The sequence below is a fragment of the Chroicocephalus ridibundus genome, chromosome 3, assembly GCF_963924245.1.
Source record: "Chroicocephalus ridibundus chromosome 3, bChrRid1.1, whole genome shotgun sequence".
NCBI classification, from domain to species: Eukaryota; Metazoa; Chordata; class Aves; order Charadriiformes; family Laridae; genus Chroicocephalus; species Chroicocephalus ridibundus.
Window position 1 is genome coordinate 37,047,889 of NC_086286.1, and position 24,713 is coordinate 37,072,601.

Here is a 24,713-nt window from a genome sequence, read left to right on the forward strand (position 1 = left end):
AAGGACAGCCACAAAAATACTGGAAATGGGACAGGCAGAATTTTATGAGGAACACTGAGGCTGCTTACAGCACAAGCAGCTTCATTGCAGAGGTTTTGACAAGCCTAGCCTCCTCAGCCTTTAAGTAATGTGAAAATTGCCCACATTGTTTTTTAATGTTTCTCAAAGTTGCCTGGTTAAATAATCTGCCCCTTTTTTAAACTGCTGTCAGCTTCTGAGTCAAAAGTGACGTGAGTGCTGTTGTGAGCAATGGATTCCGGTCTGCAGGCTCAGTCTGATCTTTGAGCTGACACCCTACATTCAGACCCAGAGAGGAGTTTCCAGAGCTTGGATACACTTACGTAAGTAAAACACAGCTCATCCCACACATCACTCCTTGCCTAGGTCTGTACCTCTTCTCCAACCCAGGTGAGCCTTGAACCAGGCTGCTGCCAAAGTGGGCACTGAGGATGACCAATGAATCCACAGCCACCTGGAAAGCTTACACAGGTCCAGCTGGAAAGGTCACAGGATCGCTCTCCCTGGGAGAGCTAATAGGTGGCACAACCAGTTCAAACTTGGGACATTGTACCATGACACTCTCCTCCCTCACATGCTCAGGATTGGTTCGGTCCAGGTCTTAACCAACAGAGATAACACTATAGCCATCGCCACCTACTTTTAAAATAGTTTATTTCTGGTCTTAAAATATACATCAGTTTGAAAATTTCAGAAAAAAACCCCACATTAGTTACAGATTAACAGTCTGGAGTTGGGACACTGGAAGTGGGGTCAGCTCAAGGCCCCAGAGCCAATACTGCTGGAGGGGAGAAGGAGTGCAGAGGGCAGGCAACGTGTCCACCGGGAGAGGGCTCTGCTCCTCTTGAGGCCATCGCTGCCCCTCAGCCTCTGCCAGCAGCATAATGCTGCGAAGCAGAAGTGTCTGGTGAGGCGCTGGGCACCCCTTTGCCACCCCTCTATTTCTCCACTGTTTTGCTTTCAAGTCTACCTTGACCAAAAGCAGAGGGAGGCTGGCTCTGCCCAGCACCATCAGCACCAGGTGCTTCAGCAAGAGTGGGTTTTGTCCCCTGACCAGCATGCCAGGGTTCAGGGGGCATGGTGCTGAGCCCTGAGGGGCAATGCCTCCCCCACTGCCCAAGTGGCTGTGCTGTCCACAGGCAGGCCACCAGCAGCCTCAGCGCCAGAGGAGCTCACTCAGTGAGCATCCAACGCCAGGTGATGTCCAAGAGGCAGGAGCTGGCAGCCGCAAGCCCTCAACAAGGCTGCAGAACAGAAGAAATGCAGCAGTGAAGTGGCTGATAAGAGCAAACGCAAGGACCACCCCCCCACATCATGTTCAGGACAGGGGAGATGAACACCCTACAGGCTCAGAGGAGGCTCCCGCTCTCAGCACCAGCCTGTTTGCACAGGTATCAAGCAAAATACTGTAGTGAAATACTGAGTCCCACCTCCCCACCAGAGGGTGGCATCAAGCTCCGCAACTGTTAGAGGTGGGAAACAAGGCGAGTGTGTAGGCAGCAGCTCTAAGCCAGGGAACACAAACCAACCTACACAGCCAACAAATACAGCCGCTGGAGAGGCCTGCAGCTCCCTTTCACAGGCCCTGGAGCCTCCAGGCTTGAGCTGAAGGCCTGTCTGGCCCCAGCTGCAAGCTCCAGGCCCTTTGCAGAGATGGGGGTTTTGGACAAGGGGCAGGGCCCCCAGGCAGTTCTTGGCTGCACATCTTGCTGTAAGCGTATGAACGGGAGCTCCCTCCTGGACAGAGGGCTGCCCTCCTACAGCCTGGCAAAGAGCCCTCATTGAATAGGGTGAGAGGACAACACAAACCCAACTCAAAAAACAGACAGCAGGCTGAGGACAGCCGACGGGGTGTGAAAGGGACACAAGTCAGAGAACCAGGCTATTCTCCGCCTCACACCCTTGGGGGAGCCAAAAAACACCAGATAGACAAGGGCACAGGACGAAATTAAAATAGGACACCTGGGCTTTGTTGGCCCTCAAAAGAAACCTAAAAACCCTACATCTACAGATCTCTCCCCTTCCCTCCCCCCGAAACAAGACACCAAGCACACAAGACTGCGAAGAAAAGTCACACAATATCACGCTAGACTAGGAAAAACACACAGAGAGGCCCTACCCAGAAGGGGAGGCCCCAGAGAGGCACCAGAGCCAGCCTGGAGCCCCCTGCCAGAGAAGGGGGCATGCGAGGAGACCCTGGCAAAGGGCTGCTGCCCAGCCATGAGGTAGTGTGTCTGCAGGGAGCAGCTCCTCAGCACGCTGCCCTCGCATCCCCACTGGCCCTGCACCGAGCCCTGCCCAGAAAAGCCCGGTAGCATCTCCTTCATGCCTTGCTCGCCCGGGGCAAGACTTTGTTCTCGAGTCTGGAGGGGTTTCTGCAGGCTGGAGGCCAGGATCAGAGGGAAGCACAGCTCTGAGAGCTGAGCCTACTCAACACACCCTCAATGCAGGCATCGGACTGACTGCCAACGGCTGTGTCTGTTTATGCAGGGCGGGGAGAAAGAAAAAACAATACACCCCAAAACCAAAGGCTTGGAAAGAAGAAAGAAGCCCACCCAAGAGCAAAGCATCAGCACCGTTCAAAACAAAACAACAGCACAGAGAGTGGGGGAAGAGGTGTGACGGAGGAGACACACAAACACACAACCCCAGCGCCTAGCAGGCAGTGCCTCCCCGAACCACCTCAGCAGAGAGCACCCACGCCCCACGCCACAGCTCCAGCATCTGTGCGTTGCCTCAGCGGGGGCCGGGTGCTGAGCCCGACGCAGGAGCCAAGCAATGGGGACCTGCAGAGGCAGATTCTGGAGAACCACCCAGAGGGCAGCTGAGAAAAACAAAACCCATCAGGAAAATGAGACACCAGCAATCCCAGCATATCCCCAAGGGCCTACAGCCACTCGCTGGGAGAGTCCTTGTGCCCCACTCACGGCCCCTGCGGGCTCCCAGGGAATCAGACACCACCACAGAGGCACTATGCCCTGTTGGCACAAGTTAAGTGAGAGCAGAGCAGCTGCGGGCAACCAGCATGAGAGCACCCAGGGCCTCAGGTACCTGAGTGGGAAGGGGGAAGGAAGATGCGAGCATAAAGAGGCACAGGCACCAGGATGAGGGGTACCAAGAACAGGCTCTGGTACAGGCACCAGTGTGAGGCTGTGAAGAGAGCTGTGAGTGTGCCAGGGCAGTGGGTGTGCTTCTGCGCACTGTGTGTGCTAGTACTGTGGGTCTGAGGTACCAGGGAAGGGGGACCTCAGCTCTTCCAGGTAGCAAAAGAAGAGAATAAATATAAAATTTCAGAGCAGAGCACCCCCCCATGGAGGAGGGTACCGACGGAGGTTTCTCCCTCAGAAGGTGGGCAGATGGAGGCAGCCCACAGCTCTGCAGTGTGTGGCTGCTTCTTGCCCTGCCTCAGCTGAGAAGGTTGCCCTGCTCCTGGGCCTGTGTCAGACTGTCCTTGCGATGTAAGTGGTGGACCCCCATCCTCTTGGGGCTGCGGTGTGGCCGACTGAAGGGAGGCTTGACCCTGGCTTCTCCACATTCCTCTTGGGCACCTCCTTGGTTGGTCTCCCTGCTTCCCTGGAGCAACATTTCTCTCTCCTCAGCTGGGCTTTCAAGCAAGCCAAGGTCCACATAGTCCTTGTGCTTCTCTGGTGAGGGGCTTCCAGGCTCAGCAGTGCCTTCACCACTTCCCTGCAACAGCTTCTGGGCTTCATCTTGGGAGAAATCTGTACCATAGTCTGAGGAGAAATGGCTCCTGCGGGCTCTGGACTCAGTACTGTCTGTGTCCACGCTCGAGTCCCGGCTCACGGTCCAGCTGCAGCTCTGCGCAGACTCCTCGCCGTCCGAGTAACCCGAGGCTGCCCTACCCAGCTCCTGCATGGAGCGGCTGAACCTCTTCTGGAGCTCAGGGGCTGTGTCACGGCTGAAGGCCGTGCGGTTCATCAGCACCCGCTCTGAGGTGGGGGGTGCCTTGTCCACAAACATACGCTGCCAGTTGGCCAGCAGGTCCTCCTCAGAGCTGGCAGAGCTGGCGAAGGCGCTCGGGATTTGGGGAGGGCTGCTGAACGGGCTGCTCTGGGAAGAGCCGTGAGCCCTGGCTGCTTTGGGGGACTGCTGACAGGAACAGCTGGAGGCTGAACGGCGCCCTTCTGAAGCAGGGCTGTTGGGGAGCGTCTGGTGCCTGTCGCAGCTCTCGTCTTCACTCTGTACCAGGCTGAGGGAGATGGCCTGGCGCGTAGCATATGTACAGTTGGGTAGCGGGCTGTTCTTTGGGATCCTTACCTTATCCTCAGAGAATTCAATCACTTTGCGCCCTGGGTACATAGGATGGGGAGGTGAGGGTGTAGGGTACGGGCTTAGCTTCTCAAAGGCAGGCACCTCCTCTGGCATGCTGTCCACGCTGCTCTGCGGCTTGCAGCCACCATTCTGCTGTTTCCCTGCATCTCCTCCCTCCTTCCCCATCTGCCCTGCGCTGTTGCAGGCATCAGGAGGAGCTCCGCTCATGTCCACATGCACAAAGACATCCTCAGCCATGGGACAGCTGCCACTGCTAGACTTGGCTGAATTCAGAACCAGAGATTCTGGTTTCTCCAAGACTCTGGCAATGACTGAGGTGGGCACAACATCAGATGGAGCCAATGTGTGGGTTGCCTCTTGACCAGGGCCTGAGGACTCCTGAGTGCTGTGCAAATGCTTATTGACCATGTCCTGCAGCTCATAAGGAAGCTAGGGAGAAGGAAAAGGACATTTAGAAGGGGGCTGCCATGCAAGCCATTAAGTTCCAAATAATCTGCCCTTTCCAACCAACCTTCACATGTACTTTGTACTCCTTCTGTTGACCCTAACATTCATGTATGTTTCTAGGCCATGGTTCACAGGTCCGTTTGCAAAGAGAACAACAAAAGGCGGCACATGGGCTCAGTCCCCCATGCCTGCAAATACAGAGACAAGGTCCAGCCAGCGCATGCTAGGAAGCAGTCTATTGATCTGTGGAAAATCAGCTGGCGGTTGCACTGAAGTGACTCAACAGCCCCCAGAGCTGGGATCCGCAGTGCTCCCTGAATGCAGTAATTGCAGCCATGCCGCCTTGGCAGCCTGCCCGCAGACCAGAATCAATGCCTTCCCTTGTTCCCACCAACTCCACCACCTCAACCCACTTCTTCACTCCCTCCATCTCAGAGAGGCAAATATGGGGTTTATTACCAAAGCTGAAGGACTGGGGTCTCAACAGGGGGTAAGTGCTGCTCCTTGTCACACAAATGGGCACTACAGCTCTCCCCATCACCCTGCCGAGCTGCCCTCACCTTGGTCATCACACACATGCACAGCATGAAGCGGAGAGCAGTGGTCCCCAAGCCACTCAGTGGCACAGCAAGGTCTGCCCCATCACAGCCAGAAGGAAACTGTGTCCAAAGCTAGGGACAGAGGGCACACTGCATGGCAACAGCTGGCTTTGAGGCAGACTGTCTGCACAGCTGCTCAGCACCAACCCTCCCTCCAGTGGCAGCCACGTGTGATGTGGCACTTTGGGGGACAGAATTCAAAACTCCAGGGAGGGGAGACAGCTGGGAGAGAGGTCAAGGTTACCATATGAGTAACTGATACACTGACCTCAAGAGTGCTAATTTGAGACACAATGTGGGAGGGAGAGGGTGACAAATTGGTCACCTGCTAAGTTAAAAAAGACAAGCACGTGGTTTTGCTGAGAGGAACATAAGAAGGGATGGAGACTAGGGGTACGGCAAGGAAAGAGCTGGGGTAAGGGCCTGAAAGATACTTCCAACTGAAGAAGTGATGCTACTAACGTGAACAGCCTAAACTCTGTCTTTGCTCACCCTGAGGGCAGGATGAGCTGAACAGACCCCACAAGGGGGAGTATGAGTTGGTACCAACTTCTCTCATTGAGGAGGCCTAAAAGACACCCTGAATGCTGCCTCCCACATTTCTCCTCAGAGTAAGAAGTGAAGCAGGGCCAGACCACTGCTGCTTGACTCCTTATCAGGCAGCTCGGCCCTTTCATGTGGCCAGGTGAGGAAGGGAAGAGGACAGAGCAGGGTAAGAGAGAGGTCTGTCCTCCTGCCAGCTTCCATCAGGCACCCATCAGGCTATCGAATTCAAGGTTATTGTGCTTTTTATAACAGCTCCTGGCTGAGCTGTGAAATGGAGCTGGTGTGAAAGAGGAGCTGGCAGAGGCTCTGTGCTGCCTTCTCAATGGGAGTGGGAACAGAAGCGGCCCCCCCCAACCTCTATCTGAGGCTGAAGGATGAGAGGCCAACAGCCCTGCAGAGAAACCAAGATGCAGACGAAGACCATGAGCCCTTCTCCCACACTTCAGCAGAGTGCTACTCACATCAGCAAACTTATGGTTCCTGAAGTGGGACTTGTTACACTTGAGCAGCTGTACTGCGAGGTTACAGTCCTGTCGATAGCGTTCCTGCAAAAGAAAGAGCACAGGTGTGCAACAGTGTTAAACTGGCCCGATCTCTTACCTGAAAAGGTGCAACCTGACCAGATGCTACTTGAACAGAAACAGGAGGAGGAATCTGATGAATCACTCATGAGGGCACCTGCCATTCCCTCCTCTCCACACCCCTGTATTATTTTCTTACAACTCAGCCAAGGTGTCCCTTTCAACTCCAGCCCTTGCTCCAGGTATATACTCTATCAGTGTATCTAACCCCTCTCCCTCTGGGGATTTTAATACGCTCCAAAGGTCCCACCAGATTTGCTATTCCATCCCAGAGCTCTCGGTCATGCCTGAAGACACCGCCTGATGTCAAGCATTTTCCAGACAGACAGATTGGAGGGAGTTGAGACCAATTAACAAAAACAAAACAGAAACGCTGGATCCAGGAACTTGTATGTTAATGGTGTAGAAAAGGCATGAGCTCCCCCCCAGCTCTGGAGTAAACGATCCCTCCATTGGTGCAGCCTGGACTCAGGTCAAACCCTAAGCTCAAAAGAGCAAATACATCAAACTCGAAGATCAGTTCTTCCTTGCATAACCCCTCAGACCCTTTTTTGTTTGTCCCTACTGTTGTATGCAGCTCTCGCATTTTCATACACGCTGAAGTCATTCACACGCTCCTTTACACAAGAACAAGAGGAAAAGCCCACACCTCACACACTTCCACAGCCATTTGCAGACTGACACTTAGAATCAGAATCATTTTGGTTGGAATAGACCTTTAAGATCATCAAGTCCAACCATTAACCTAGCACTGCCAAGTTACCACTGAACCATGTCCTTCAGCACTATGTCTACCCATCTTTTAAATACCTCCAGGGATGGTGCCTCAACCACTTCCCTGGGCAGCCTGTTCCAATACTTAATAACCCTTTCTGTGTAAAAAAGTTTTCCTAATCTAAACTTCCCTGGCACAATTTGAGGCTGTTTCCTCTTGTCCTATTGTTACTTGGGAGAAGAGATCAATCCCCACCTTGCTACAACCTCCTCTCAGGTAGTTATAGAGAGCAACAAGGTCTCCCCTCAGGCTCCTTTTCTCTAGGACAAACAATCCCAGCTCCCTCAGCTGCTCCTCATAAGACTCGTGCTCCAGACCCCTCACCAGCTTCGATGCCCTTCTCTGGACATGCTCCAGCACCTCAGCGTCCCTCCTGTAGTGAGGGGCCCAAAACTGAACACAGCACTCAAGGTGCAGCCTCACCAGTGCTGAGTACAGAGGTACAATCACTTCTCTAGCCCTGCTGGGCACCCGATTTCTAATACAAGCCAGGATGCTGTTGGCCTCCTTGGCCACCTGGGCACACTGCTGGCCCATATTCAGCCCACTGTCGACCCACACCCCCAGGTCCTTTTCCACCAGGCGGCTTTCCAGCCACTCTTCCCCAAGTCTGTAGCACTGCATGGGGTGGTTGTGACCCAAGTGCAGGATGCAGCACTAGGTCTTGTTGAACTTCATACAACTGGCCTTGGCCCATTGATCCAGCCTGTCCAGATCCCTCTGTAGAGCATTCCTACCCTCAAGCAGATCAACACTGCCTAAGTTGGTGTCACCTGCAAACTTACTGAGGGTGACTTACATTAAGTAACAATGAGGGTTACTTACATTGAGCTCCTCCAGCTTATTGATGGTGGTTTTGGCATCAAGCAATTTATTAGTGAGCTCTACAATCTCCCAGTCCAGCGTCTTGCGGTCCATCTCTGCCTTTTTAATCTGAGATGCAAGAACATGAAGTATGAATCTCCCCAGCACAGAGGAGTCTGGCTTCACCACCCACCTCAGCCCAAGCATAGCACAATGACATGTTCAGCTGGGATACAAAAACTTCCAGACAGACAGACAAGGGGGACAGCCTGGCTCTTTACCAAGGAAGGGACTCCAAAGGCCAGAGCCAGCCACCCTGCTAGTTACAGAGACAACAGGCTAAGTTTGAACCTCCTTAATGCAGTATCTCTTCTTGCAGCACAATCGTGTTTCCTCTCTGCACTGGTTCACATGGTGTCTGGTGGAAAGCTAGTTGTTTTGAGCAGTCAATCCCGTCCTGCTACTGGCAGCAAAGACCTCTGAGCTTGTGATACCCAGCCCTCTTCTCCAGGGCAACAGAACGAGAATATGTCCCATAAAGATCCAGCAGTCAATGCTGAATGGACAAAAGGTTTGTTTGGCAGGGAGAGGATACCATCTTGAAAGAGTTTAAGCCTTGCTCTAGTAAGAAAAAGGACCCGTGTAGCTTCATCTGGAGCTCAGTTAATACCTTGCCTCTTCAGATTCCCTAACAGTTCAGGTACAGGACAGATAGAGACCCAGATGTAACAGCTGAGAGTGGCAACAGCTCAGAACAACCAAGCCAGCCCTCTGCCAACACTGCCCAAGGGTGCTCTGAGGCTGTGACCACTAGGGCCCAGCTATGCATCGGGGTAGATCAAAGTGACACACAAGGCAGTAGGGGAGGACAATGCTTCCCATATGTAGTCTCTTCAGGCACCAGCACAATGAATATTAACCCAGGAAAGTCAAGCGCTAGAACCAAAAAAATCTCCTCCTGAACTACATGGAGGCAATCAGCATCTCAGTTGTTCGACTTGCCTGCTCACAGCCCAGAAGGGAAAGGAAAGTGAGCAAACGAGGCTCACAGCCATCCACATCTTGTGCAGTGCCACAGTTTATGGGCACCACTTCCCAGCACGCCATGCTCCAGCTGGCTCAGAGTCAAACGCTCTTAAGATGGAGCACTGCAAGCTAGGACCTGCTGCATCTGCGGGCAGCTGCTGGATACCAGGTGAGCCCTTGGCTGGACGAGGGCTGGGGCCCCTCCATCTGGGATGGTGTATGTGGGACTGGCAATGAAACCAACAGGCTGAGACACGTAAAGAGGAAAAAGAAAAAACACACAAACGAAAAGACGCAACTGCAAAAATCCAGCTTTGGCTGAGAGAGGCCTGAGAGGTGAGTGCGCCCAGCGTGTGCCAGCGGCAGCGTGGGGAGGAGAAAGAGAGAAAGAGGGAGAGGGAGAGAAAAGAAACAGCCATGAGTGTTATGAATGCACACAACAGACATACACGCACATTGGCTCTGCTCTGACTGCCCCCATCCTCCCAGGATGACCACCCCAAAACTGGCTGACATAACCCTGGCCCTTTGAGAGGGACTGAAGCAACATGACGGAATATCATGCAATTATGTTGAGGGGAACCAAAGCTCATGTGCATAAACAAGTAGGGGCTCAATAAATCAAGAAACTAGTTCATGACACTAGCTGGAATGGGGAGTAGATGGTCATGGCCGGAATCTCACCCCTCACCCACTGCCACATCTGCTGGGTAAAGCCAGGGCCCCTTTCCCCATCTGGTCCTAACACATAGGTCTCTTCCACCTCCTCTCTGTAGTGACTTAATAGGGCACTTACCAGGGCATGCAACTTCTCCTCCAGGTCTTGGTTGGTTCTCTGGGAAGCAGTGTAGCTGTTCTGCAACCTACAGAAACAAAATATACATCCGAATGGATCTCAGGCATCTACTCAAGTTCCCTTCATAGCTGCCAAGCAAACTGACTCCAGAAAGACTGGTATTCACTAAGACAACCAGGCATATTAACTATGCCTCACCTCTGCTGCATAATGGCCTTCAGACCCCAAGTGACTGTAGGCAAGATGAGGTTGGCTGAGTGAAAGAATCTTACAGGGGAGGGTGTGAATGACTTTGAAGGACTCCTCTAAGCTATGTCACATAGAAGCATGTGACCAGCGACTAGATTTTTTTAACTTAGGTACTCTTCAGGTAAAGTGATGTATTTTCTTGCAGCCATCAGTGGCTCCTTTTGCACGTGTAGGGCAACCAACCAAGCTGGATCCTGTCTTATATCCAATAGATGAAGAATTCCCTTTTGTTGTCAGCCCATTGTGCTGGCAGCGTTCCTACACTATACCCTGGAGGAAGTAATGGCTGCAGAGCCTTTAACTCCCCTACCATCTGGGGGTGCACCTTTCTGAGGATGCAGCATGCCTTTGATTTACACAACACGGCACAGCCTGCTCACACCAGCTGAGGGAGTCCTTGGTGGGAAGGACCTCTCTAGCTCTATCCCTCTTGTTTTGTTTTCCATACCTACGGAATTTGTCCTTGAATTTCTCCAGTTCCTCACGGTTCTGGCCCAGCTCCATCTCCAGGTAGTCCTGACCTGACTCCAGCTCCCTCTCCATCGCCTCCATTTTGTTAGTCACATATGTCAGCCGTCGGCGCAGCTCCTCATTCTCATGCTGCAGCAGCCTGGGGCACACAGGAACAAGGTACCACTGAGTGCACAAGGGGTACTCCACACCAGCATCTCCACCCCACTGCCCTGCTCTAGGGTCCAGGGCCCCACAAAGTCAGGAACTGAACTGGCAGGAGACTCCAGCACACACAGCGAAAGGTGCATCACTGTCAGGAGAGGGAGACCCAAACTCTCTTGGACCAGGGGCAAAGAAGCACATGCCAGCTGGCCAGCCATGGCTTCTAGCTCCCTCTCGGGTTACAGAGCTTGGATAAAGCCCACTAGCCAGATGAGCTGCGCAGCTCCAGTGTCCCTTGCTGGTGAATGAAACCCACTTAATAATTTATCCCAGTCCAGGTTAGAAGAGTTGAAGGCAGAAGGAGTAAAATCATTTTCTCCCCTGAAACTGTTCAAAAGCCCTCACACCTTTAATACATGGTGGAGAGAGGACTCCATACAACCTTAAGCCTAGAAGCAGAGGCAGTGAGGTGCACGTACAGATGTGATCACAGCTGCCAGTCAACCCCATTCTAACAAACTGCTCTGTTCTTCCCCAGCCAAGACATTCCTGGTGGTCAGAAGGATTTCCTGTTGTTTTTCATTCCTTTGTGCTCAGTTGCTCAGAAAAACCCAGAAGCATGGCTTCTCTCTGGCAGTGCAACCTTGCTCCTCACTATGGCTTGGAGCTCAGTGCTAGCAGCTGTCTGGTGTCCCACGTCACCACCAGCAAAGGGCTCAGCTCTCACCCTGTCAGCAGCAGGCCTCTGTGTATTCCTTCTGTTGGCTTACACCAAAACTGTGGCAACAACAAGAAGAGTTAAAAAAGGCACTCTTCTCTCCACCTGTATTAAAGGCTTTATCTCCTACTTTTTTTTCCACACCCACCAACTCCTCTCCCTGCACCTGCACTGGGGGAACCTATGTTCCCTCCTCCTCCAGGGAGAGAGACATGCAAGGCAGAGGTTGGCAAGGCACAGACTAAAGCTCTGCCCACATGGCCTCAAGAAGATTGAAGATCTGAGGGAAGCCTGCAGGTCCCATCAGCTTCACTGTGCAGGTGGCACAGGCAGGATGTGAGGAATCAGCACCCACACAGTTGCAGTATGACAGGCACAAAGGGGGAGCAGGACACTTACTTCATCCTTTCTGCATCCGTCAAGGGTTCCTGCACAGGGAAGAAAACAGCTGTGAGATTTTTTTCAGAGGAGTTGGTCTCTCACACTGTACTAAAGGTCAGAGTCTTGATTGCTAGATCCTACTTGTGACTCTTCCTCACCTGATGTGGCAGGTTATGCTAGGCAAGCTTAGAGCTGCTAGGATCTGTACACACTGCTCAGCTGTCTGATACCAAGACAGACTATGTGTTCTAGTTCAGGGTAGAAGAGCTCGACTAGAAACCACCACACAAGTTAGGTAACTTTAGTCTCCCATAGTGCAATCTCAGCATCTCTTGTAACATCGTCACCATAGCTGGTGTTTCAGCTTCTTCCACATCCACAGTTAGTGGGTAGCAGGAATCTCACAGGCCAGCACACACTGAGGTTTAAATTGTCACCACAGCAATCACAATACCCTTGAAGCCCCACCAAAAAAATTACTCATTTGGGAGCTGAAAAAACATGTTTACCATTTACACCATCCAGACTGTGCTGTGAAAAAGGTTTCTTTCTGCAGACCTGAAACTAGCCACTCTAACTATTCTGGGATAGCATAAGAAACACCAAAGGTCAGACAAGCCTGTGAAAGAAATTAACACTCTGGGCAAGATCCCCAGAGATGGCTGGAGCAGGGACCTGCAGAACAAGAAGACACAGTACAGTGACAAGAGCACATGGCTCAGCTATTCTCACTTCCTTTGCATTCTGTATTAACCCGTGAGATGTCTGCTGCCAGTCAGCACAGCTGGGAGAGATTTAGTTAGCACTAGAAGCAACAACAATTTCTGTGAATGCCCAAGACTGTGACCATTCTCACAAAGTCCAAGCTGCCCATAGACTATTTTTGGTGCCTGGTACCAACAGCACTGCACAAACCCAAAGTGCTGCCACAGTTCAGATTGAACACTAAGTGTCACAGCCAGCTCTGTGCTGCAAGGCCATGCCACAGAGAGTTGTGGATGAGGTTGTTGAGCTGTTAGCAATATTACAGAAGGCAAATGCCAGTCCTGGCCCCAAGACATCATGGGGCTGCTTCCTTCATCAATTCACACTTCAAAAGAATGGTCCTTACCACCTGCATGCAGCCTCCTGTCCCTAAAGGCAAAGAAAGCATCAATCCATTCTTTTCTTACATCCTGACCCCACATGGCAATCAGTTAATTCATGCAGAATTATCTAGCAACTGCCTCCCCTACCCATACAAATACACACACAGCAGATGCTAGTGACCAGGCAAAGGGGATAACGCAATTTCTATTAAAATGAGGTGATGGCCCCTAAGTAGGCTGGAGAAAAGAGAAAAAGGCTTACAAAGACCTATAACAGACATCATACAAAGATCCAGTACCCCAAGACAGCCAGGCACAAGGCACACACAAAGCACCAGGAGCATCCCAACACCTCCTGACAACAGGACTGCCTGCCCCCTGCACACGCTTGCTACCCTGCAGCCTGGAGGGCTTCCAACCTGCAAACACCTCTGAAGTCTGCAGTGGGGGGAACAGCACCAGCTCCTATCTTCCTAACTCCCGGGGCCAAAGGGAAGCTGTTTCCTCCCAGGAAGATATACCCAACTTGGAGCACAGCCATGAGTGGGCACCCACAACAGAGCAGCTTCTGGTGATTAAGCACCCACAACATGAGCTCTGGGGGCCTGCTCTCACTCTCCCCACTGGCATTACAGACTAGATGAGATCCAAGTGGGGGCTTTGGCCTTTGTGAGACCTGAGACCCCCATCTGTGAGCAGGTGGCCCTGGCACCTACCTTGTTTAGTGCCAGACTGAAGGAAGGGGAGGATCTAGATGGGGCAGGCCCCTCCTCCCGACTCCAGCGTGTTGGAGTGGAGAAGGATCCTTTCTCTGAGTAGTTCGGCTCCACTGCACGCTTCTGCCCAAGTTTAGCACACAGATGGTGTGGCTGTAATAGCCGTGAACAGGCACTGCTTTCATCCCTTCTGCCCTCTGCACTGCTTTTCCATGAAGACAGTGAGTGCTGCTGCCCAGAGGATGTCCCTGCCAGCCCCTGGTCTGCCAGCTGCTGCAGCTCATACTGACACAGATCTACTACCCTTCTCTCCAAGGAAAGGAGTTTTTCCTTACTGTCCTTCCTCCCAGGGATGGGTTTCTTTCTTAGTCTGGAAGCTCTCTCAGCCTCCTTGGCACACTTTCTCTGGCATGAAGCCGTTCCCAGCCCCTCACATTTCTTTTCTGCTTTTCTTCTGCTTGGGCAGGGGGTTCTTTCAGCTGCACGCTTGGTTTTGACCCCTTGCAGGTGACCTTCCCCTTGGCTTTCTGGCACAGAGCTTCTGGGGAAAAGGGGAGAGTTCTGTTCTTGTTCTGCTCCCCTGGTCTCTCCCACTGAGCGCAAGCGGATGGGATTCAGCACCCGCTGGGTAATCTCATCCAGGAATTTGGAGAACTGCAGTTTTTCCTCTGTGATCTTCTCCCTGCGCTTGACAGAGTCAGTGGCACCGCTGCTGCTGTGCTCCAGTGAGTGCTTCTCCCTACGGCTCAGGCAGATCTGAGGATCACTGTACTTGCGTGAGCCACGGCCACGGGAAAGCGTCTCTACTGAGCGGGACTTGCGTAAGTTCTCAGGGCATGTGCCTGTCATGTTGGTCTGCTTCAGGATCCCTTTGAGAGGCAGGTGTGTAGAGGAGACCCGAAACTTCCTTGGTGTCAGGACTTCAGGAGGCTCTTTAAACATAAGTGAGCGTTCCAGGCTTCTGCTCTTCAAAGAGCAAGTGGGATGGTGTCTTTCATCTCCACACACCACAACTGTCTCCATGCTACGGCTCACAAATTTGCCAAGGTGCCCATGACTGTGGTTTGGGCATTGCTTCCCACTTTGCTGCCCCATCTTCCCACCACGTGGAAATCCTGGCGAGACAGTCTGGCTCTTGATGTTCAACTCTGCTCTGCACCCTGTCACTTCCTTCTCACTGCTGGACTCCAGGGACCACGATGAAGAGAAGTTCAGGTTGCAAACCCCAAACCCCTCTGCCTGCTTGAGCTGGCCTGCCTCGGTGTAACTAAACCCTGTTTGCTGGTGCAATGGTGTTAAGCCCTTTGCCACCCGGCAAGCTGTTACCTGACTCTGCTCAGCCAAGATCACTCCGTCCTGGTCGTCACGAATGATGGGTACCTCATGGCGGATCTCACGATGCTGCGGGGGTGCCTTGCGGTAAGGCTTCTTTGATGGAGCTGTGCTCGACATCCTCCCACCTGCGTGGCTCCAAAAGCGGGTTACCTACCAACAGCAGAAAGTGCACAGAAGAGAGAGTCACAGGCGCTCCATCGAACCCTAGAAGTGACCCAGCAGGAATTCAGCTCCCCTGGAGTCCCAGAGCAGGTCCCCATGCAGAGTGCTAATAGAGCAAGGAAAGGATGTGTCCACAAGCCTTGAGCAGCAGCCGCAGGAGAGGGAGCAACGTAAGAGGTAGCTGTGTCCTTCTCCGAGCCAGTGAGAGCAGAGGGCTGGCACATCCTCTCCCCCCCTCTACACACGCTCACTCACGTAGTTTGTGTGTGTCCAGATTATATATAGCAAACGAGAACAGACCTCACAGCAGCGTATTGATTAGGCTCTTTAGGAAAGGCCTTTTCCAATATGGAAACTGCAAGCCTTACAGGCAGCAGTGACAGCTGGAGCAGGAGTTATTGATCATGTGCTGTCACTGTCAGCAGGGACTATGTGGGAGGAGACTCCAGCCATTAAAGAGCCCAAATCCAGAAGTTTTTGGCTTACACTGGAACCCCAATGGAGCAGACCACAGAAGACTTGTCAGAAGGAGGTCCCATACCATTATAACTGCTCACTCTGTCAGAAAAGACAAAGACCACCCCCAAGTCACAGGTGGCATCAAATTAGGGAGCAATGCCATTGATTTTGGTACCTAAGGCCAGATTTTGCAACATGCAGCAGTACCACTAGTGGAAAGACCAGATTAGTCCCTTTACCCAAGCCATGCTGGCAGGATTCTTCCTGCTGCAGGACAAGTAGCAGTACAAGAGCAAAAAATGGGGTAGAAGGAAAGCAGCTATCTTGTACATATGGAATAATCTCCTTCCTTTCCACCACTTTGGGACTGAAGTGAAGAACAGGAAGACTTCTCCCCAGGCAGACAGGATTTTGACCACCCCATTGTACACAAGACAAGAAGTCTCTGAGATGCCAAGCAGTCTCTGCAGAGCCCAATACCAGATTTTCCCCAATGACAACACATACATCGTTCATAGTCCCTCTATATTTGGGGTAGGCACCCACTTCTCATTCCCCTTTCCCTTCCTGGATCCTAATACTCACCTCTGCAATCGTCAGCACCTGACCTGCAGCACTTCAAAGTGCAGGACCTACCTCAACTCAGATAACCCTCTCCCCTCTTCTACAGGCAGGGCCATTTGACCCCCATTCACATACCTTTAAGGCAGTCAATGGATACCACTGGGCCAGTGACCTAGCAGACTTCACTTGTTTTGTGTTCTGGCCAGTGGGGATTTACATGTTAAGCATCTAAATGGAGCCCCAAGTATTCTCTCAAATTCATATCATCTCTTGACTAGCAGCATCTTCTTGACACTTAGACCAAGTCCCCTTTGAGAACTGGCAAGTGTGAAGTGTCTGCACCAACCACAGAGTGGTTCCAAGCCACAACAGGCTTTACACTTCACAGGAACATTTGCAAGCTGTCCTCCACTCTGCTAAAAACACAAGCTCACAAAAGTTTCTCATGCCTTTCCACAGACATGAACAACTTCCTAGGATTAACCTGTAAATCTCCACCATCAGAATGCTGGAAACTCTCCCTTGCTGCAGTCATTCCCTCAAAGGTCCCATCTCCTAAAAAGGCTCAAGTAGGTGAAGAGATCTCTAATACTTTAGAAAAAAAATCACATCCAGCATATCGAATGCACATTCCACTGCATCCCCAAGCAAAACAGATGGGTCTGACTTGCTGGGAAGACATTTCTCTTCAAAGAGGAATGCTGAAATCCTGACCAGAAGCAGGTTTGTCAACATCCCACCACCAAACAGGTGATCTAGGGGACTGTCAATTCCTGTCAGGCTAAGGACAAGAGATGAGCATGGAAATATCCCAAGGCGAAATCACAATAATTTCTCTAGCCCACAAGGACCCGAGCACTTACCAGCCTGGGATCAAAGTCGAAGCCTCATGAAGCAGGGACACTCACTCAGACGCTCTGAAGAAGAGAAACAAATAGTTTAGCATCCATCGAAACTGACAGTTTGAAATCTCACCCCATAAATATGTAAGGAATAGGGAATGTTTATAACCAAGGACAATTGGTTAGTCATCTAACTCCAGGTACCTGCCCCAATCCACATCAGATCTTCTGAAAGTGAATTAAATTAGCTTAGGATAGCTGGGCCACATAGCCCAGCAAGAGCTGGAAAGGCATCTGGCAAGGGCATGTCCAAGGCACTCAGGCAACTGGGACCACACAAACTCAAAATTCATGAAGCAATAGTTTCAAAGAACCTTGGTTCCAGGAAAGACTAAACAAACCTCCTGTGAAATGAGACCCTCCCATCTAATCTTCCCCGCTACTGCAGAGGGATGCTAACTGTGAAGTCTTCTGTACAAAAGCTTGGTAATGCTAACAATTACCTCACTCATCCTTTTAAGTCAGTGCTTCTCACCTACAAATGAGCTGACATTTATCAGACTCTTGTTTGAGCCAAAATATTACGTCCTTGTGCCTACAGCTGCGATAACCCACACGTCCACAGGAGAGGAAGGAAAGCTACTCCCTGACTTCCAGCAAGCAGCATGCCATGCTCTACCTTGCTGCTAACAGGCTTCTGTACAATAGCGTCCAGACAACCAGGGATACAACAAAAGTTCAAAAACAACCTTCCTCTCTGTTCAAAGCCCCGGGTACTCATCTCTACAAGAAGAGAACTGGGTTGATCTGGGAGCCAGCTGTAAAAGCATAGCTCTGTGGCCATCACTGCCACTGGCACGAGAGAGACTGCAGTGGAGTCTTCCCTTCCCTGATGCACTTCTGCTGTTGTGCTGCTTTTCCCCTGTCAGTTGCAACAAGCCTGGGAGGCGGGAAGCAGCACAGGGTGTGGAGCAGTTGTACGTACACAAGGAGAGCAGATTGAAGGTGAATGAGCAGGCAGGCAACCAGGACCACGCAAACTCAAACTTTGCCAAAACAAACTGAAGAGGTGCCCCAGTGCTGGCCCTGCCCCAACAAGCTGTCTGGCCCCTTTCCTTACTACAATGCTATAGTCGGGTCTCAACTAGCACAGGAAAAAACGGCTTCACAACAGCATAACTGCTCTGTGGGGCAAAGCTGTAAAGTACAGGGGGAGAAAGAGAGAGAGGGAGAATGTGCACCTTCAGGAAGAACCAGGCCGGCATAGTTTGAATCTGCTTTTCCACCAACTCCCAGGACGAGCTGGTTCAGCATCAAGGCAAAACCACCAGCCACATGGGCTGGCAGACAAGCAGAGGCTTCCAGGAACAGCTGCACCCATAGGTCCACACAAGTTTCCATTGCAGAGGTGCTCAGAATGAACATGCCAAAGGCCTCCCTGTCTCTCAGCACCCAGTTCCTCAGGCTCAAACAGGACTGTCCTGCTTCCTATCTCAGAGCCAGCAACTATGCTACCTGCCATCTCATGCCCACCTACCTGGAAAAGATACCACGATTTGAAACCTACCCTCATGATCTGAGAACTTCCAGAGACAAATACCCACAGTGCCTCCAGGCTACTCAAACAAGGACTCACAGATCCAAAGCAACGACGTGTCCAAACATTCCTGTCCGCTTGTCTCCTAATCAGCTTTCCCCTGTCAGCATCCAGCAGCATCTGGCCAACAGCTCCTGAAACATGAGAAAGGAAACTTGGTGTCAGTCACCTATTAGCACAACACATGGAAACAGCCAGGCACGCGCAGAACAACCCACGGCCAGGTGCCAGCGGAGGAGTCGGCACCAAACTGCTGTACCATCAGGCTACTATCTAATGTCAGGACCCTCCAGTGAAGTGAAATAAGTTCCTTGTCTTCCCCGTGTCCCAGAAAAGGAAGATCTCTTAACCACCTCTCTACTGAGCAGGATGCCTGTGCAGACCAGTAACTGACCTCTGAAAGGCAGCTGTTTTTTCCAGATGGCTCCAGGGGTCACTGCTTCCCCACCTGCATTCCTGTCCAACAGCAGGAATCCAGTCTCCATCATTCTGCTCCAACCACCATGACACAGCAACCTAATTTTGTTTTGCAGACTTCCCTGCACTGAACAGCACAGTTAAGCCCTCCTTGCCTACAATACCTGGGCATCCTTTGCTACCACAGAGAGAGCATCCCAAGGTGGCTCAATTCACCCCACCTCTGTTCAGAGACAAGCAGATAATCTCTGTAGGAATAGACAGACCTTGTGCTCCAAAGCAGAAACTGATATAGGTAATATCCAGAAATAGAAGGCGGCACTAATTCTGCTCACCACACTATTCACAAGCCTCTCTCTGAAGGAGCTTGCTGTCAAGTCCACATTCTGAATACCCTGCAGAAGTTCAGCTTTAGCCTGGAGCTACAGCAGGAGGCAGCTCTTCAGCTATTCTAATTAGCACTGTAATACAAGAGGAAACTTAACCTCCTGGTCCCTTTTATCTGCCCTTACCATCTCTCATCAGTAACATTCCTTAACATTTACAGTCCTCTTCCTAGCAGGCTACTGTCTGCAGTAGCTCCAATCCTACTGTCTTCTACCTGCTACCCGCTGTAGTTCCAATCTCATTTCTAAACTCACTGACAGTTACAGCTTCACTGGAATGGCTCACTGAGGGCTACAAGGCTTGGGCTCACACTGATCAGCATCAGCCATAGTCACCTCTTCAGGCAAACAGACGAGAACACACAAAGGGTCACAAGACTGCAGTGGAAACCTAACAATTTTCTTTGTTAATGCAAAAAGCTGAGGATTCCTCCACATGCTACAAAGACAAAACACACACAACCTCTTTCCTTTTCACAGTGAGGGGGTACATTGACAGTGACTTAGTGTAGCTGCACAGGTAGTACACAAGCTTGACTCTAGCCGTTTTTACGAGAGGGCATCCCTCTGTGTAAAATCCATCCTCTCCACTTGCAGAGTAGCTATGTTCTCTGTGTGATCTGAGAAGGGGAAAACATTTACCACACACCAGGAATAGATAGCACAGAACTGCTTAGACTATTCCGTGCAGGGCCCACAAGAACTAACAGCCACTTGGCATGCATGCAAAACCACAACACCACCCATTTTCTTAACATCACTTTGTTTCCAGTAACAACAAAGAAGTCCATAATATACAAAAAAAAGGTCCAAGAAGGAACCCTTTGGACAAAAAGGGAAAGTACTGAAAGAAAAAAGTGACATCTGTAGACACTGTCTTCCTGATACATGTCAAGTCTCTTGAGGCCTGAGGTAGCTAATACTTTGCTTTGGTTCTAGGATGCAAACAGTGTCTGCCTGCTTGCTGCAGCTGAAAAGTTCTCTGCAAAGCGGCAGAGGACTTGCAGGGTTTTCCTCAACATCACCTTCTCTGACCCTATAAAACAGACAGCTTTACCAGTGCTCAGGCTCAGCAGTCTCCCCTCAACAGAAATATGGCGATTACAGAATTATAGAACTGCCAGGTTGGAAGGGACCTTTCAGATCATGGAGTCCAACCACCAACCTAACTCTGACAAAAACCATCACTAAACTGTATTTCTAAGCACTATGTCTACCCGTCTTTTAAAAACCTCCAGGGATAGTGCTTAACCCTTTCAGTGTAAAAGTTTTTCCTAATATCCAGTCTAAATCTCCCCTGGCGCAACTTGAGGCCATTTCCTCTTGTCTAATTGCCTGTTACCCGGGAGAAGAGACGGACCCCCACCTCTCTACAACCTCCTTTCATGTAGAATAGAATAGAATTATTTAGGTTGGAAAAGACCCTTGGGATCATTGAGTCCAACCATCAACTCCACTCTACAAAGTTCTCCCTTACACCATATCCCCCAACACCACATCTAAACGAATCTTAAACACATTCAGGGATGGTGACTCCACCACCTCCCTGGGCAGCCTATTCCAATGTCTAACCACTCTTTCTGTGAAGAATTTTTTCCTAATGTCCAGCCTAAACCTACCCTGCTGCAGCTTGAACCCATTCCCTCTTGTTCTATCGCTAATTACCTGTGAGAAGAGACCAGCACCAACCTCTCTACAACGTCCTTTCAAGTAGCTGTAGAGAGTGATGAGGTCTCCCCTCAGCCTCCTCTTCCTCAAACTAAACAGTCCCAGCTCCCTCAATCGCTCCTCATAAGATTTATTCTCCAGGCCCTTCACCAGCTTTGTTGCCCTCCTCTGCACTCGCTCCAGCACCTCGATTATCTCTCTCGTATTGAGGTGCCCAGAACTGGACACAAGTAGTTGCAGAGAGCAACAAGGTCTCCCCTCAGCCTCCTTTTCTCTAGGATAAACAATCCCAGCTCCCTCAGCCGTTCCTCATAAAACTTATTCTCCAGACGCCTCACCACCATTATGTCACAGAGAAAATTTCTTACTTCAGGTGTTGTGTTATCTTTCCAACCTTTTCCTTTTAAAAGCAGCATTTCTTTAAGCTTGGCTCTTTATTCCAAAAGATAAACTTGTATGACAGAGAAAACAGATTCCATAACACATTCACAGCAACATTTGTTTCTAATGCAACACTGCACAAACATTAATTGGCTATCACCAAGTCAGAGTACTCCAAAACTCCAAACACAGTACTCACGTGTAAAAAAAATTGCTGCTACTGTCCCGTGCTACATATCTGATGTGGTACCACAGCTAACCGAGACTTTTCACTCTATCTGGGCAAATCTATACTCCAAACTCATATCCAATACAGGACACTGGCACATCCTGCTTTAGCAGGCAACAATGTCTCTTCACTAGCATCATGAGAAGCAAAAGCAAGAGAGACTTATCCAGTTGCCTTCCTGTGCTTATGGATAGAAGCAACCTTACCCTCCACATATCTCAAGCCAGACTACGTAAGAAGCTGCTGCAGTAAGCCTGATCAAGACAACTGATCAGTGAGATGGATGATGCAAGAACCACATCGAGAGGTCTTGTCCAGGACAGAAGAACCAGCTGTATGCAGTTAAAAGCAGTACCTCTAGACTGATGGTGCCAAGTACAATGAAAAAGGACTGCAAGGTTATTTATTAAAGGATGCTTTAACATTTCATTCAGAGAAGTCATCTCAATTAAAAATACATTCAGATCCATTCTGCTGCTGGCTACTTTGAGGCTCATTTTAAAATAAAAGGATGACAGCTCCCAATGCAGAAACTTGCATCTCAGTTCTGCTTGTACATTAATGCCCACGATTCAGATGTGAGTAATAGCATTTAGTGACTCTTGGATTAAAATCGAGTTTCAGGAGGATTATTGCTCATTCCTGCTTTTCCATACCAATTAACCTCGACTGTTAGGCAGAAACCTCTGTTCCCTGCATGGGAACAATTCCAAGAGCTATCAAGAAAAAGGATCAGGCTAGCTGTTGAACAACAGGCCATGTAACATGCCCTACTTAACACCTAACATATTTCCAAGGAAAATGAAATCCCTAGACTCTACAGTCTTACATAGTTCTTGTCGAATGTAAATACCACCGGACATATCATGTGTCTGTCATACCCACTACAACCTGTGGAAGCCTCTTAAAAGTAATCAGAATTGCACTTTCCTTACAGTCCCGCTCCCGTCTTCCACAATACAAAGATCCCAGTCCCTCTAATTCAGTTGCACTCTATATCCTTAAGTATGTATTTTATTATCTGCTCTCTTTGCTGTGTGAAGAGTAGCTTAGCTTCCCTAACCCTTTCATAAAAGCCAGGACAGATCAGCACTGCCCAGGAAACGCTAACACGTAACTGGAATAGAACGCAACAGCTGATTAACATCTGAACAGGAACAGGACAGGAAGCAAAGGACCCGAATCCAATCCCCAGAAGGAATGTTAATGGAGAATAAAAATACCCAGGGGAGATTTTGACCGGGAAATCAATGCTATCTTTCTAATGCATATAAAACCATAGAACCACCTTTAATGGCTACATCTGAAATTGCACAAGAATCACCTCGACAAAAGGTCATTTGCCAAGTTATCTTAAGCACTGACAGCTACATCAGGGACTAGTGGCAGCTTCTCATGCAGAAACGCTGACACACCAGAAGCCTGTTTAGTTTGTTCAGTGATTCCATTAGCTTGATCTCTTTAGTTTGTTCAGTGATGCTTTCAACTCTCATGAGGTGGTTAAGGTTGCAAACTTCCAGAGCCTATTCATCTTTGTGCCTTGGGTTTCATGTCCTTCTCCACTTCTTACCTGTGTTTTTTTAAGATCTTCCATGGGAAGGCTTTTGGAACATGTTTCTCAGACATTTAAAGAGATGTATACCAGGCCGTTAGAAAACAACGCGTGAAGATTAGGAGAACTCTCAAAAGTTCCTGAAAATAACTGTCTGGGCCCTGCTAGAAAAAGCAAATCTTGATACTCTAACAACAGGTTTCTGTCCAAAAGCTGGCAGATAACAGGAGGCAAATTTGGGAACCACGGCCTTAAACTTTCTCAAACACAAGCTAGGGAATGGCTACAGCAAGCTAACATTTGAAGAGAAGTGAAAGAGAGAGCGGGTGAACATTTCTGTAGAAAATCAACATGTAGGAATTCCTTTCTGACCTCTGTCAGCTCCTGTGCTGTGTAGGAGGTGAAGAAAAGGAAAAAAAAATAAAATCATGCATTAGCTTCCCAGAGCATAAAATCAAAAGGCATTTAATTAGGACAAGCTAGGAAAAGCTTAAATTCTTCAAACGCTGAGAAGTGGACTCTCAGCTCCTGTAAGTATTCCCTAAGTCTCACACAACCGCCAGCAATTAGTATCAGCAGTCCTCTTGTTTCAGCCTTTGGTTTCAGAAGTTCTGGGAAAACCACAGTCTCCAGGTCCTCAGTGCCAGGGACTGAATGTCACTGAGCCATCCTTCCAGCAGAGAATACAGCAACACTAGAGAATGTTCCATTACTGCAACCTATATACTTGCCTCAATATGCTCTCCCAAACATCCCCTCTATGAGTTGCAGTGATGCACAGATGGCTAACACACTATGCAGTATCTACATAGCCAGACAATGGAGCAGAGCACATTATTTGCATTATTTACAGAGGACAGATGGACAAGTTATTGCAGTGACCCAGCCCACAGAGCATCTGCAACATTGAGGAGGTGTTAAATCCAGCCTTGATGCTTGCAGGTGCTGGTAAAAGCAGATTTCAAGAACTGAAACGGCTGTTTAAAGCAGCCAGCTTTATTCTGAAATGCTACCACTACAGCCACACTTGTGGAGTAATTCACATGCCAGTTTTGTTCCCACAGAGCCTTTACCCGCAAGCAGAAAACACAAGATGTGTTGACTACAGTTATCCTTTTCAACAAGGAAGAGAACTGGCCTCTGCAGTACTTATAGAGTAACTTCTTCCTTGGCTATGAGTTTTGCATGTGAGGAAGTCACCATATGTACGGAGGCGCACACTGGGGAGAGACAGTGACTGGGAAACAGCATCAAAATTGGGTGAAATTTCTCTCAAGCTCTGCCTAGCTGTAAAAAAGTCCAGCTCAAACCTGCTCAGCCATCTGAACCTTTTGAAACATTAAACATTTGCACAGGTTTTGAGATGCAGCTTTTGCTGCATACACAGCATGCTAACCAGGTCTGCAGTCTGAAGAGGAACCTTAACATAACATTCCAGAGTCTCACACCTGTATTAGACAAGAAAAAGC

General features: G+C 49.9%; 1 protein-coding gene across 8 annotated transcripts in view; it reads right to left on the minus strand.

Annotated features, from left to right (window-relative positions):
- Positions 1-704: 704 nt before the first annotated feature.
- TJAP1 (tight junction associated protein 1) overlaps positions 705-24,713 on the minus strand; it is a 42,126-nt gene continuing 18,117 nt past the window's right edge. For 5 of the 8 annotated variants that reach the window (XM_063328768.1, XM_063328770.1, XM_063328769.1 and 2 more), the window contains 10 exons: positions 18,651-18,745; positions 17,036-17,089; positions 14,979-15,137; positions 11,867-11,895; positions 10,583-10,744; positions 9,886-9,952; positions 9,389-9,418; positions 8,085-8,192; positions 6,365-6,448; positions 705-4,740 (listed from right to left, as the gene is read on the minus strand). In XM_063328768.1, the coding sequence (XP_063184838.1) occupies positions 3,424-4,740; positions 6,365-6,448; positions 8,085-8,192; positions 9,389-9,418; positions 9,886-9,952; positions 10,583-10,744; positions 11,867-11,895; positions 14,979-15,104 (1,923 nt within the window). In that variant the 5' untranslated portion in view covers positions 15,105-15,137; positions 17,036-17,089; positions 18,651-18,745 and the 3' untranslated portion in view covers positions 705-3,423. The remainder of the gene's footprint in view (positions 4,741-6,364; positions 6,449-8,084; positions 8,193-9,388; positions 9,419-9,885; positions 9,953-10,582; positions 10,745-11,866; positions 11,896-14,978; positions 15,138-17,035; positions 17,090-18,650; positions 18,746-24,713) is intronic. The other 3 variants (XM_063328774.1, XM_063328775.1, XM_063328776.1) reach the window with 2 other exon arrangements.